The sequence below is a fragment of the Gastrolobium bilobum genome, unplaced genomic scaffold (genome assembly GCF_033153095.1).
Source record: "Gastrolobium bilobum isolate Gb01-03AN ecotype WA unplaced genomic scaffold, APGP_CSIRO_Gbil_v1 utg3818, whole genome shotgun sequence".
Classification (NCBI taxonomy): Eukaryota; Viridiplantae; Streptophyta; class Magnoliopsida; order Fabales; family Fabaceae; genus Gastrolobium; species Gastrolobium bilobum.
Window position 1 is genome coordinate 306,289 of NW_026898236.1, and position 14,415 is coordinate 320,703.

At 35.2% G+C, this 14,415-nt stretch overlaps 2 protein-coding genes across 3 annotated transcripts; both read left to right on the forward strand.

Annotated features, from left to right (window-relative positions):
- Positions 1–324: 324 nt before the first annotated feature.
- LOC133314113 (uncharacterized) lies at positions 325–7,569 on the forward strand. Of its 2 annotated transcripts, XM_061515553.1 has the most exons (13): positions 408–438; positions 481–707; positions 1,384–1,512; positions 1,842–1,934; positions 2,090–2,169; positions 2,662–2,775; positions 3,363–3,436; positions 3,801–3,877; positions 4,209–4,292; positions 4,376–4,468; positions 4,629–4,736; positions 4,818–4,889; positions 6,929–7,569. In XM_061515553.1, exons 1-13 carry the CDS (start codon positions 408–410, stop codon positions 7,361–7,363), a joined length of 1,617 nt encoding a protein of 538 aa, XP_061371537.1. In that variant the 3' UTR covers positions 7,364–7,569. The 2 variants fall into 2 exon arrangements, with proteins under 2 accessions (XP_061371536.1, XP_061371537.1); XM_061515552.1 differs by having other exon boundaries at positions 325–707.
- Positions 7,570–9,638: 2,069 nt separating this feature from the next.
- On the forward strand, positions 9,639–12,184 carry LOC133314134 (pentatricopeptide repeat-containing protein At2g22410, mitochondrial-like). Its single transcript, XM_061515580.1, has one exon. The coding sequence runs from the start codon at positions 9,639–9,641 to the stop codon at positions 11,424–11,426; it is 1,788 nt and encodes a 595-aa protein (XP_061371564.1). The 3' UTR covers positions 11,427–12,184.
- The last annotated feature ends 2,231 nt before the right edge of the window (positions 12,185–14,415 follow it).

Below are 14,415 nucleotides of genomic sequence, written 5' to 3' on the forward strand. Positions count from 1 at the left end.
ATCTCATTTTGGTGAAATGAAGAGTAGGAAGAGAACTATCACTCTAGTTCATATACTAAAAATAAAAACGATATAATAGTTGTCAAAAAAAAAAATTCATATTGCAAATTATAAATATTATAAGTTTAGGTTATTTTTTTTTAAATTATTAAATATAATATATATTATATAAATTGAAAATTAATTTAATATCAAAAACGTTTACTAAGTAACGAAATTAAACATTTTTTATGATTAACATATGGGAGTGTCCTCACAACCTATTTAATTCTATGAAGAATTATAGATAAACAGTATTTATTCATCACTAACCTTACTGTTCCAAACCCTGAACCCTATATGTCTTCCATATTCGCCTCTTAACAACGTTGTTTTGTCGGTTACAACAACAATACACAATCAGAGCAATGGACAACGAGGTTGAAGAGAAACAACATCGTACAGAACAACACGAACAAGAAGAGGAAGAAGTAGTAGTAGAAGAAGAAGAAGAAGAAGAGGTTTCGTGTTCTTCGGATTCGGAAATTGGGGATGCGTTGGATTGGTTGGATTCGAAGGACGAGGAGGAAGTGTTTGATGGTTCCTTCTCACTAAATTCGAGGCGCCCCAACGCTCATGGTGGCCACCATCTCCATTCATCCACACTTCAACCTCTCTCCAATCGTAACCAAAAGTTCTCCCATCACATTCGAGCTTCTCCCTTGGAGGTTGATTCCATGCTTCAAACCCCACCCCCTTCTTTTTTTTTCTTTTTTTTTGCTCTTTCTTTCACACCATTTAAAGGGTATCTCATTATGCGCTGTAAACTTTTAAAGGGTCATTTTTTTTTATTCATTTATCGATTAAAGGTACAATTTTTATGTGTTCTTTTCTTTATATGCATGTTCATTAACCATGCTAATTTCAATATATTATTATTATTTATTTTTTTAAAGTTTGGAACAATTTGAGGATCGTTAGTGGGGGTGAACTTGATTTCGTGATTGTAGCTGTTTTTGTATGTGTGGTGGTCTTGGTTATCCACTAGAAACATTAAAAGGGTTGAAAATATATATCCATTTATCCATTGAAGTTTGAATTTTTCTGTAGTTTTTATATGTTTGTTCATAAATCATGCTAATTTCACTATTAATTATTTTTTTTTCTTTTTCCCTTTTCAATATTAATTGATTTCCCTTTAAAAGAATTGAGATTTGAACATATTTGCTGTTGTAGCTGTTTTTGTATGTGCGTTGACTTGTGACTTCTATTAGGTTGACTCCCAAGTGATTCTTTGATATGGATTTGTTTGCATTTTAAGTTGTGGGGTGAATTGTGTGTTTAGGGATTCTGTGGAATCTGTTTGTTTGTTTTTAGTTTTAAGCTAGACACTTGGTGGTGCAGGAGTGGGAAGGAAGGATGAATGTTGGCATGTCTAACTCTGTGACAACGGCGATTCGTGGAAGCGTTCGAGATATGGCCATTGGCAAAACTAAAACTACTGAGAAAGCAGACCGAGCCACTGTTGAACAGGTGAACAATGATGATTTTTTAAAATCTGGTAACTAAATTTCTTCTTCTTCTTCTTTTTTCCCCCCTAATATAATGTTTGCTCCTTGTAAAGAAAAGAAGCCTTACCATATATTTATCATCTCTCTATTCCCTGTTTGTGCACCTGGTTATACAGTAGTTATAGAGTATAATCAATTGACTTCACCAGCTCAACTTTATTTTCATTACTTGCTTCCCTCTTACAGTCCTACGTTTTGTTATCTTCTTTTTGATTATATATGCCTGAGGCTTGTATGTTTGTCTATTCCTTTTCTATGACTATTATGCAACTAACTACAAAATTTCCCCAGGCAATTGATCCTAGAACGCGCATGGTTTTATTCAAGATGCTGAACAGAGGTGTGTTTCATGATATCAATGGATGCATTTCAACTGGAAAGGAAGTATGTGATATGCCTGAGGCTTTTATTTACTTGTTTGTTTTATCATGATCTTATGGTTTAGGTTCTATGATGATGACTCAGTCTGGATAATATGTTGTATGTGATATCAAGCCATCAATTTTTCCATTTCTTACTTTCTTCTTATTTTCTAACAGGCAAATGTTTATCATGCAACCAAATCTGATGGTCAAGAACTTGCAATTAAAATATACAAAACCTCTGTTCTGGTGTTTAAGTAAGTACAAGTGTTACTTTGTTTTAGCTTCTTCTGTCACTGTAGATTGTGTTGAAGGCTGAAATATTAAGAAAGAATTATATAGGACCAGGACATGCAAACTTGTCTTATAATTTATGTTTTATCATGCAAGAGTTTCTTCCACGTGCTGGATAATTTAATCTATTTCCTCTTCTGTTCTTTTGTTTGTAACCCAGTTGGGGGAGTATTCACTTACTGATGTTTGATTTATTTACTCTATGTTTATCTGTAGGATCAGATATATATAACATAAATATAATATATTTTCAAGAATTTATGGAGGACTTTGGGCTGAGGATTACTAAAACGTTCTAGATACATGTTCTTTTTATATATTCCTTAGATACATACAAAGTACAAATGCATCAGAGAATATGTTTCGACACATTGACTAGAAACCCAGTATTTTGATTCAAAGATCCATTTTTATTTTGTTTTATGAACTGAACTTTATCACCTGATTGGTATCAGGGATAGAGACAGATATGTGCAAGGAGACTACCGGTTTAGACATGGATACTGCAGGCATAATCCCAGGAAAATGGTAAAAACATGGGCAGAGAAAGAAATGAGGAATCTTATGAGGTGTGCATCTGTTCTTTTTTCATTCCTTCTTTCTGTTGGTTATGCACTTCACTAGAAACTGCTAAGAAAATGCCGATAAAATTGAAATATAATATACTAAATTAGACTATCAAAATAATAAGAAAAGGATAAAGAATTGAAGAAAGGTATAAATACATCAGTCAATTTCATGCTGTGTGTTAGGGTTTTTGTTATTAAACCTCTTACCTGTAGATTACAAATTGAAGCACTGTAAATCTTATATAAGTTTTATGGTGGCTTTTACTTAAACCAGGAGCTTGTGTAGTCATCCTTCCTGATAGTTGAAAGATCTTTCATGGATTTATTCTAAATCTGAATGGAAATAGGCTCGAATAAACCTATTAAGTGTTAATCTGTACTGGAGGGGCAATGTTATGTGCGTCAATTTTTCTGAGCTTTTATTTTATTTTTCTTCCTGTATTATCTTTCTTCTACTGTTAAAGGGGCTCCTTTTTTATACTTCCAGTGCACATGGGTTTGTTCATTTGGTTGTTTCCAAAAAAAAAAAAAAAAGTTTGATTCCATTCTGACCGGAGTTGTTTTACCCCGTCTTTATTGGATTGCAGGCTAAAGGCAGCAGGACTTAGGTGCCCTACGCCATATCTTCTGAGGCTACACGTTCTGGTTATGGAATTTATAGGTATTGCTTTTTTTTCTGCATTTTGAGAATACAATCTGGTGAATGCAATCAACGTGATTGATTATTTATATTTGATCAATTGATCTCAATTACTATTGTTGATTATATGAAATACCAGTGTGTAAAATGTATGCCATTGATCCAAAAAAAGAAAAATAATGTGCAGTTTACTTGCTCTTTTCACTAATATTGAAGATGGTAGTTACCCTCAATATTGATCAAATTTATCATCAGCCATAGAAAGTTCTAATTTCTTGCCGTAGCATATATCATCTCATTCTGGTAATGCGGTCTGCAGTTTAGAAAGAGGAAAATACAAGCACACTTTTAGTTGAAGCTCTCTGCCTATTTTTGTTTCTTGCAGGAAAGACTGGTTGGGCTGCCCCTCGTCTTAAAGATGCATCTTTGTCCTTAGACAAGTTACGGGAAGGATATTTTGAGGTGTGTCAAATTACTATCAAAGTCCAGTGATGCTTGTATCGTTTAGAAGTTAGAACTTAGACCTTTAGCAGGTCTCTTAAATATTATGCTGTTGGGATGCTGTAGTATAAGGTTCCTTTTTTGGTCCTCAGAAGCATGTTATCTAGAATGATTACTAAAAGCTCACTTGTATTATATGGTTAAAGTTTTAGAAGTCTGCTCAGTCTCTTTCATTTAGGGTTTCTTGATGGAAACAATTATGTGACATTTCTTTTAGGTTTCTAAGGGTGTTAATGTATATTCTGTGCTGCCAATTTTTTATGTTGAAATTATATTAGTATTTGTATTTCAGATGATTATCGCGATGCGGACATTGTATCAAAAGTGCAAATTGGTGCATGGTGACCTCAGTGAATATAATATACTTTATTATGAGGTGAACACCCCATCGCCTGTTTATATTTCGTTGGCTAAATGCCTATTTGTCAATAGTTAATTCATTTGTTCTTTGTTTGCCAGGGTCACTTGTATATTATTGATGTTTCTCAAGCTGTTGATCCGGACCATCCTCATGCCCTTGATTTTCTGCGTGAAGATTGTGCTCATATATCTGTAAGTACTTCTAGGCCCTAGCAGTAAATTACGAATTTATTTTCCTCATATATCTGCAAGTACTTCTAGGCACTAGCTGTAAGTTACATATTTATTTTCCTCTAGTCTGTTGTGGGGCTAATAAGGAAAAAATGTGATTAAGTAATTGTTTGGCTTGCAGGAATTCTTTAAAAAACATGGTGTAGCTGTCATGACAAATAGAGAACTGTTTGATTTTATTGTTGATGCATCCATTGCTGATGATGCTGTGGACAGTTATTTGGAAGAGGTATTCGTCATTTGTTTTATTATTGTTTCCATTTATGAACAACTTCAAAAAGATCTTTATGGTTCTAATAAATTTCTATAGATGCAACAAAAAATTTTGGCAAGAGGAGATGTATCTGTGGAGGATGAGATTGCAGACTCTGTATTTATGCAGGTAACCTGCCACATTATGTCAACTTCTTACTTGGCTTTGTTTTTTTTTTTTTTCATTATTTATTATATTTAAATCAATCTTTATCTAATTCTGGGTGTGCATGACAACCATTCTATTTCCTAGCACTATTTCTAAAAAGAAACAATTCTTTTCTATTTCTATGCCTTGGAACAGTTTCTGAGAAAAAAATGTGTTTGATAACATGTTCTATTTTTATTCCGAGAATGAGAATTGTGTTTTATAACACAACAAATAATATAATAAAAAATAATTCTTATTAAATATAAAAAAATTCCGGATCATCACTTTCCTTTCAATATGGTGTGGTTGTGGTGGTGATGGCGGCAGGGGGTGGCATGGTGGTGGTGGTGGCGGCGGCGGCGGTACGGTAGTGGTGGTGGTTGTGATGACAGTGGCTGCGGCGATGGCGGTGGTGGTGACGGTAGTGGCTGCGACAATGGTGGTTGGTGGCGGCGGCGACGACAGTGGTGACGGTAGTGGTGGTTGGTGACAATGGTGGTGGTGGTGGTAGTGGTGGCAGTGGCGTGGTGATGGCGATGGTGGCGGTGACGAAAGTGGTTGCGATAATGGTGGTGGTGACGATGGTGGTGGTGGTGGTGACAATAGTGGTGGCAGTGGTGTGATGGTGGCGGTGGCGGTGACGAAAGTGGTTGTAATGATGGTGGTGGTGACGGTAGTAGCTGTGACAATAGTGGTGATGGTTGGTGGCGGCGACAACGGTGGTGATGGTAGTGGCTGCAACAATGGTAGTGGTTGTCGGTGACAATGGTGGTGATGGTAGCGGGGGTCGTGGTGACGATGGTGGTGGTGGCAGTGGCGTGGTGATGGAGATGGTGGCGGAAGTGGTGGTGGTGGTGACGGTGACATGGTGGTAGTGATGGGTGGAGGTGGAGGTGGTGGCGGTGGCATCGTGGTGGTGGGAGGGGGTGACAACGGCACTAGTGGTACGACGGCGGCGGCGACGGTGGCTGCGGTGGTCGTGTCGGGATGATGGTGGTGGTGGTCATGTTGGTAGAGGTGGAGAGTGATTGAGAGAGAAAGTGTTTCTCATTTTGTGACCGGAAACAAAAAAGCAGAATTTTTTTTATTCTTTTTTCTGTTCCCCAGCACAAAAATTAAACTGGTTCATCTCGGGAACAAAAAAATAAACCAGTTTTATCAAACGAGTTTTCTATCCATTTCTGTTCCCGGGAATAGAAATTAAAAAAAAAATGATACTGGGAAAGTTATCATGCGCACCCTCTGTGATTGAATCCTCAAAAGTCTCAGATTTTGGGTTGATTTCATCCATACCCGGTAGAGGAGTATGTTTGGTTGGAAACTAATGGAGGAGAGAAGAAATGAGGGATTTTCACAATTTCACTTAACTTTCCAAAATCCTTCAATACTTGATTTTAAAGCTTGGAATTAGAGGGATTTTGATGAGAGAAACTAAGTTATACTAAATACCGTAATAACTTGTTCTAAATATTATTGTTGAAGTTGACATTACTATACTAGTTTATTAATATATAAACTTGAAAGGTGAACACAAATATTATTCACTTAAGAAAAACACGTACACGATTATAATATTTATAGAAAAACTAGTGAGTCTAAAAGAATAAACTCAAATCCTAAACATAATCTATCTAAATCCTAAACATAATCAAGCTAATAAAGGAGACAAATAATTACAGATATTTTCCATATTTATGGCATATAATGAAATTGTAAAATTCATTCTTTGTTCTTATTTATTTATTTATTTTACATAACCCTCCATTGCCTCTCTTTTATTTATTTTAAACAACAAAAGGGGAGGAAAATCATCATTTAACCCTCCTTTTCCTTTTGAATTTTCTTTCCAAATCGTAGATATGAGCTTGATTTTAATTGTTCTTGGTTCTTATATTTGTAAGAACTTGATATGGGGTTCAGATTTGGTCTTTGAAAGCACTGGTCTTTGTGGTCTGTTTAGCACATTGATCTTTTATGTCCTTTCTTACAAGTTTTGATTTCCTGAACTCTTGTTACAGTCTTTCATTCCAAAGACACTAGAGGATGTTAAGAATGCTGAGGAGGATGTGCAACGGATAACAAGTGGGAAAGACACTGGAGATTTATACTATCAGACCATTACTGGACTGAAACATGCTCTAACCAAAGCACAGCCTTCACTGCAAAATGACCAGCAACAGCAGAAATCAAGTGCTACAGAAGGAGGCAACAATGAGGATGATGCTGAGTCTCAATCTGATGAGGATGAAGATAATGAAAGTGATGCAGAAGAGACTTCATCTTCTGAAAGTGAAGTAGAGAATCCTGTGGATAAGAAAGCTGCTAGAAAAGATGCTAGAAAAGAGAATAAGAAGAAGGTGAAGGAAGAGAAGAGAGAAGCACGTAAAAATAAAGTCCCCAAGGCTGTCAAGAAAAGGAAGAAAAAGTTGGCTAAAGCCCGCATGACCCGTTAGATAGAAAAAAAAAAGATCAATTTTGTTCACTCAATACTATTTATTTTAAGGAGAGGATAGAAAGCATGTGACAATATAGTCACCGGCCTATGGTTTTCTAAGCATTCCACATACTGCTTTTCTGTAACATATGTCTGCATTACCTGCTTTTCTCTATACTCAATTTCTGTTAATTTAAGTGGAATTATGTGATGGAATTAATTTTAAGGCATACATACTCTTCATCCGTTTAGTTTTATAATTCTTTCAATTTTGTTGTTTTCTTTCTGAAAAAAGTTGTGAATGCATTAGAGTCTCCACTTATGTGAATGCATTATGGTTACGGAATCATTGTTTGATGAAAGTTCATATGCGTATTCACAATGTCCACACGTAGGTTGCTACAGTGATTAAAAAAAAAGTTCTTATAATTTAAAAGTAATCTGGTCTTTAAATCAGGACTAAAGAGTGAATCAAATGTATTTCTGGTTTGGATTTAATCAGATTAACGTTTAAATAGATTGGTTGGGTCTTAAAAGTAATATAGAAGATATAAGGACTCACCTTAGGATGTGCATAGCCTTATCGTGAATGGAAAGGTTCAAATGAGAAAAGGCTTCTGGTGGATAGCAAAGCATCCAGATTTGAGGAATAAACTACAATATGCTTCGGGTAGATGAAAATAAGCGTAGATTTGGGAATTCCCGAATAGGTGCTAAATCCATAGGCAAACAAGAGACAACCTGGGAACTGAAACATCTTAGTAGCCAAAGAAAGGAGAAGTGATTCCCCTAATAGCACAATAGGAATAGCCCAAACGGAGAAAACAGGGTTGTAGGAGAGCTATATATAAGCGTCGTGTTGCTAGGTGAAGCGATGGAGTGTTGCGCCCTAGATGGCGATACTACAATAGCCGAAAGCATAACTAGCTTACGCTATAACCTGAGTAGCACAGGGCATGTGAAATCCCGTGTGAATCAGCAACGACTACCTTGTAAGGCTAAATATTCTTGAGTGACCGATACTGAAGCAATACCACGAGGGAAGGGTGAAAAGAACCTCCATTGGAGAGTGAAATAGAATATAAAATCATAAGTTCCTAAGTAGTGGGAGTACGAAACATTATTTATCTCGGCCTTTGCCAAATTTTTCATCTTAGTAAACTTTAACCTTCTTACTTACACTCCCAAATTTTTGATATCATAAAAGATTCATTCCAACTCACTTTGCTCATTATTTTCAACCCATCTCACAATATCTATAACTATAAGAAACATAAGTGACCACTTCAAGTGCTAAGGGATAAACTTTGTTATCCTATCACAAAGCAGTTTGACTCATGCTTAAACTCTTATACTTACAGTAACCCCATATATAAATAATGGGGAATAATTGTCTCATATTGCATGAGATAATTATCTTAGACAACAGAGACAAAATAGTGGGGTCCACTATTTTTTATTTTATTTTTGAAAAAATAATGGACCCCACAATCTTATCTCTGTTGCATGAGATAATTATTTCATGCAATATGAGATTAATAGATCCCATAAATAATAAGTTAAATCTCAAAGATACTACATACTTTCACAGGTTAAATCTCGAAAAACATATTTTCCGAACCATAGTCTCTTAATTATTATTGTGTTTACACTCATGTCCTTCTTGAGTCTCGTTTGTGTACAATGATCTGTCACCACTTACGACATCTCTTTTATAGAATCCCTCGAGCATACCAATACTATATTAATTATGACCATACAGTCATACATTCACACACATACACACTCACGTTCTTCTTTTTAAGTCTCGTCGTACGTATCTTATATTAATTACAACTATACGGCCATACATTCATCATTCTCTTGGATCCATCACTTGGAATACTTTACCTAGTATTTCACCATTTATTCTTACTAGGCTTCAAATCACTATATTTCTTCACACTATATTAATACACATAATGATTTGTCTCCTATTGAAATTTATAATTTACGATATGAAATTATATATCTCTCATTGTAGATATTAAATAAATGAAATTCTATTAAAATTTCAAATAAATTTATTATGCAAATTTGCTGTCTATGAAATTCAATAAAATTTATGAATATATATGAGATAAAGTTTGAATTTTTTTTTTTTTTTTAAGATAGCAACATATCAAATTATATATTGATATGACAAGGTATCAAATTATACATTTCACATGTCAAATGGTAGGTATATTTCATATGTCAAATTGTATATTATTAGAGGGTAGCCATTGTTGACAAATTAGTGAGAGTCATGAAAGATGAGACTAACCAAAGCCATTACCGGCAGCACCTCTCTGGTGAATCCAAATATCAAAACTCTTCACACAGACTCAGACCCTTCCTCAATCTACCATCTTCTCAAGTCCTACGCGCTTTCCTCAACAAACATCCTCAAAGCTCAAACCCTCTTCCACCAAATCCACCGACCCACGTTGTCGCTTTGGAACCTCATGATCCGCGGTTGGTCGCAGAGTGACCAACCCATCGAAGCAATTTGTATGTATAACCTCATGTATAGCCAAGGCATTGTTGGTAACAATCACACTTACCCATTTCTCTTTAAGGCCTGTGCTCGAGTTTCTGATGTTTCCTGTGGTAGAATAGCTCATGCCCGTGTTTTGAAACTTGGGTTTGAGTCCCTTCTTTTTGTTTCCAATTCGTTGATTCATATGTACGCTAGTTGTGGTGATTTGGGTTTTGCGCGTAAGGTGTTTGATGGAATGCCTGAGAGGGATTTGGTTTCTTGGAATTCGTTGATTTGTGGGTATAGTCAGTGCAAGAGGTTTAGGGAGGTTTTGGGTCTTTTTGAAGCAATGCAGGTGGCCAATGTGAACGGTGATGCTGTGACAATGGTGAAGGTTGTTTTGGCATGCAATTTTTTGGGTGAGTGGGGTGTTGCTGATGCCATGGTTAAGTACATTGAGGAAAACAAGGTGCAAATTGATGTTTACCTAGGAAATACCCTGATTGATATGTATGGACGGCGCGGTATGGTTCATCTTGCTCGAGAAGTATTTGATCGGATGCGACACAGAAATATGGTTTCTTGGAATGCCATGATTATGGGATATTGGAAAGTAGGAAATTTGTTTGCAGCTCAGGAGCTGTTCAATGCTATGCCGCAGAGAGATGTGATCTCATGGACTTCTATGATCACGGGTTATTCTCAAGCAAACCAATTTACGGAGGCAGTGAGGCTTTTCAAAGAAATGATGGAAGCTAAGGTGAAGCCGGATGAAATTACGGTTGCTAGTGTGCTTTCTGCATGCGCCCATATTGGTTCACTTGATGTTGGGGAGGCAGTTCATGACTATATACGGAAATATGACGTGAAAGCTGATGTTTATGTTGGAAATGCCTTGATAGATATGTATTGCAAATGTGGTGTAGTTGGGAAAGCATTGGAGGTGTTTAAAGATATGAGGAAGAAGGACTCTGTGTCATGGACTGCGGTTATTGTCGGCCTTGCCGTGAATGGTTTTGCAGATTCGGCACTTAATTTTTTTTCACAGATGTTGAGAGAAGGTTTTCAGCCATCTCCTGGAGCCTTTGTTGGAGTTTTGCTAGCCTGTGCTCATGCTGGATTGGTTGATGAAGGATTGGAATATTTTGAAACTATGGAAAAGGTTTATGGAGTGACACCGGAAAAGAAACATTATGGATGTGTTGTGGATCTTTTGAGTCGCTCTGGCAATTTACAGAGGGCATATGAGTTCATAAAAACGATGCCTATGGCTCCAGATGATGTAGTATGGAGGATATTGCTGAGCGCCTCTCAGGTTCATGGAAACATACCCTTGGCTGAGATTGCTACAAACAAGCTTCTTGAACTGGATCCTTCTAATAGTGGTAACTATGTACTCTCGTCTAATACTTATGCGGGATCCAATAGATGGGAAGATGTTATTAAAATGAGAGGCCTAATGGAGGAGAGTAATGTACAGAAACCATCAGGTAGCAGTTCCATAGAAATAAATGGTTCAAACAGTTCTCAGGATTCATGTTTTGTTAAACTTCAAGAGAAAAGTAAATTGACTGCTATCTAGAAGAGTCATTTATTACTTTATAAATTGATTTCATTTGTGAGACGACATGGTCTATGGAAGGGAAATAAACCAAGGGCATGAAAATTTAAACCTCACCCCTGATGGTGTTGTTACACAAGTGACTTATTTCTAGATGATATCTGTTGCCATAGAGCAATATTTTGATGGGGAAATAGTAGAGTTGCTTATTGTGGATTACAGATCAAATTGCTAAACAGGCAGAGGTTTGATGATACCTTAATTGCAAATATGTACTGTGCTCATACTGGATCTGTGGCTAAACCAAATTGCAAACCATTTCTCATCAAAATCATTATGGCTGCTGCAAAATCATCTATACAGCTACTTCCATACCTCTCCAAAGCTAACCAGCTCCCAAAGACTGCCATATAGCATACTGAGATAATGATGTTAAAGGATCAACACCTTCAAATTCAGGAGGCAAAGGTTGTTTTAAGATTCTGCTCTCTACAATAGTTCCCTTTGATCCACCTTGCCTTAGGAAACCCCTTTTCAACCTCATATTCTGACTTGCAGTCAATTATATCTTGAACTCTCAACAACTGGACATAGATTGTGTCAAGCAGAGTATCAATACAGCACTCATGTATCAGGATAGACAGCTTGAGAAAGATACACATTCCCTGCAATCAGCACTCAATAAGGACACCCAAACCAGGATATACTCACACTTCCAATCACACACTACCAGATCCGGATATCATTTTTGTATATTCAGAATAAAATCAAGGTTGTGTATGTTATTTGACCCTTTTTATTCCAATCTCAAGCAAGGTTGATCCCTTGGATACAACTTGGTATGCTTGTTTTTTTTTATTATCACATAAAATATTTTTATCAATAATTACAAAAGCACAATATGATTGTCATTTTGTTTCTTATTTTCAAGATTATGTTAAGAAAATGTTGAAAATAATATTATGTTAATTTCATAATGTCTTTCTCAAAATCTTTTAAAAAAAGAAGACGCAGCAAATGAAAACAATATTTTATTTTGTAATTATAAGTAAAACCATGTTAATTAAAGAATGCGTATTGGCGTTTTCATTTGTTAACTTGAATTTTCATCTTTCTTGCTCTAAGTAAGGTCCATTGGTGCCTTTATAATCCATCTCGTAAGTAGGTCTGAAATCTGTATTAAAAGACCATAGTTTTTTAACATGATATGTCATCAAACTTAAAGGCCTACCTGTCAATATATAATTAACCACACATAAAGGAAAGAGATACAAAGGGAACACTCTATCTCAAGCCCATAGACCTTATGAATTACAGGAATTAAGCGGTTTAGCCCAATAATTAATCCTCAAATTAAGGTTAGATAACTCCTTTTTAGCAAAACTTTAAAAGATCAATCAATATTAAATTGAGGAATTGCTTAAAATTACTACGTGAAATGAAAGCTCTAGTTATAGGAGCCAACTTTAAGCTACCTTTTCACTGAAGCGAGAACTCCAAATTAATGCAAATCAAATTGAGCTTGGTTTAGCTACTCTTCGTCAGTCAGAAGATTACAAAGAGATTGATAATAATATTAATGTTCCAAATGGCACAGACGCATCCTTTAACGATACAAATAGGCTTGTTAAGTATAACCTCAGGAGGTATCTAAGATATGTAGTTTTAGGTTACCTTATGGTTTGTTCATTAATGCGAACTCTCGTAGGTAGAACGAAGCACACCATGTTTAAAACCTAAGCAGCGTCACGTGTCTGGCTACGGGGGAGGCGGTGGCAGAGCCTATAGTAAGAGAGAGAAGGGGGAGAGAGAGCAGCGAAGACAAGGGGGATATTTAGGGATTAAACGAGGATCGTCGGATCGCTACGACCAATCCAACTGTGAGATTGGTGGGTAGTAACATTGGTTGTAACATCACTTGGTTGTCACAATATTATATATATATATATATATATATATATATATATATATATATATATATGTATGGTATGATTCTTTGGCACCAGTGTCAAATTTGAAATTTGGCACCAGTGTCAAATTTGAAATTTGGCACCAGTGTCAAATTTGAAATTTGACACCTCGTCTGAGAGCCATTAGATCAAAAAAGATCAATGGTGTCACATGCTTACAAATAAGAGCCGTTGATCTAATGACTTTTAGATGAGGTGTTAAATTTTAAATTTGACACTGATGTCAAAGGATCCTACCTCTCATATATATATATATATATATATATAAACATCACATCACATCACTCAACTTAATGTGTGTCATATCAATCACGTGGATTATTATAATTTCTAACTTCAAGGATGTCATTAAATTTTTATTATTAATCATTATGAGTGTACTACAAAAAATTTAAATACCATATTTATTATTTAGTGTCTGTTTGGGATAATTTTTTAGTTTCTCTTTTTTTTATAAATAGAAGATAGGTCAAATAGGTTTTTACAAAAAATGTTATAATAAAAAATGTTTTTTATATAATTAAAAAAAAAGTCAAAACCAAAAATTCCTTTTTTAAGTTATATCAATTTTTTTTTGATAAATAGCTTTTAAATAATTTTTAAGTTAAAATTTTTATATAATCATCAAATAGTTTATAGTTTTATTTTTAAAACTTTTATTTTTTGAATTTTAACTTAAAAGTAACTTTCAAATTTAAAAAATGTAGGTGCCACTCTTAAAAGTCTGGGTTGGACTAGACCAAAAGCATTGGATAGCTTAAACAGGCACCAAGTAACTTGTTTTATATTTCTACTTGTAGTCAATTGAACCCTATTTTTCACGGTTTTGATTTTCTTTTTCCTTTTTCCTATTCTCTAATTAAATGTTTATTTAGAAGAAAAAAATATATCAAGAGAGGTTATTACCAAATAAGAGAATAAAAAAGACAATAAAAATTAGGGATAAATGATTGAGTAAATTACAAATAGCTTTCTCGATGTTTCATTTTCATTCATAAAGTTTATTCCAAATTACATAACTTATTTGTTAATATTCTATA

Coding starts and splice junctions, on each gene's coding strand:
- LOC133314113 (XM_061515552.1), top strand. CDS start 408: ATGGACAACGAGGTTGAAGAGAAACAACATCGTACAGAACAACACGAA. Junction 1,935..2,089: donor GCATTTCAACTGGAAAGGAA/GTATGTGATATG, acceptor ATTTTCTAACAG/GCAAATGTTTATCATGCAAC. Junction 4,737..4,817: donor TGGACAGTTATTTGGAAGAG/GTATTCGTCATT, acceptor AAATTTCTATAG/ATGCAACAAAAAATTTTGGC.
- LOC133314134 (XM_061515580.1), top strand. CDS start 9,639: ATGAGACTAACCAAAGCCATTACCGGCAGCACCTCTCTGGTGAATCCA.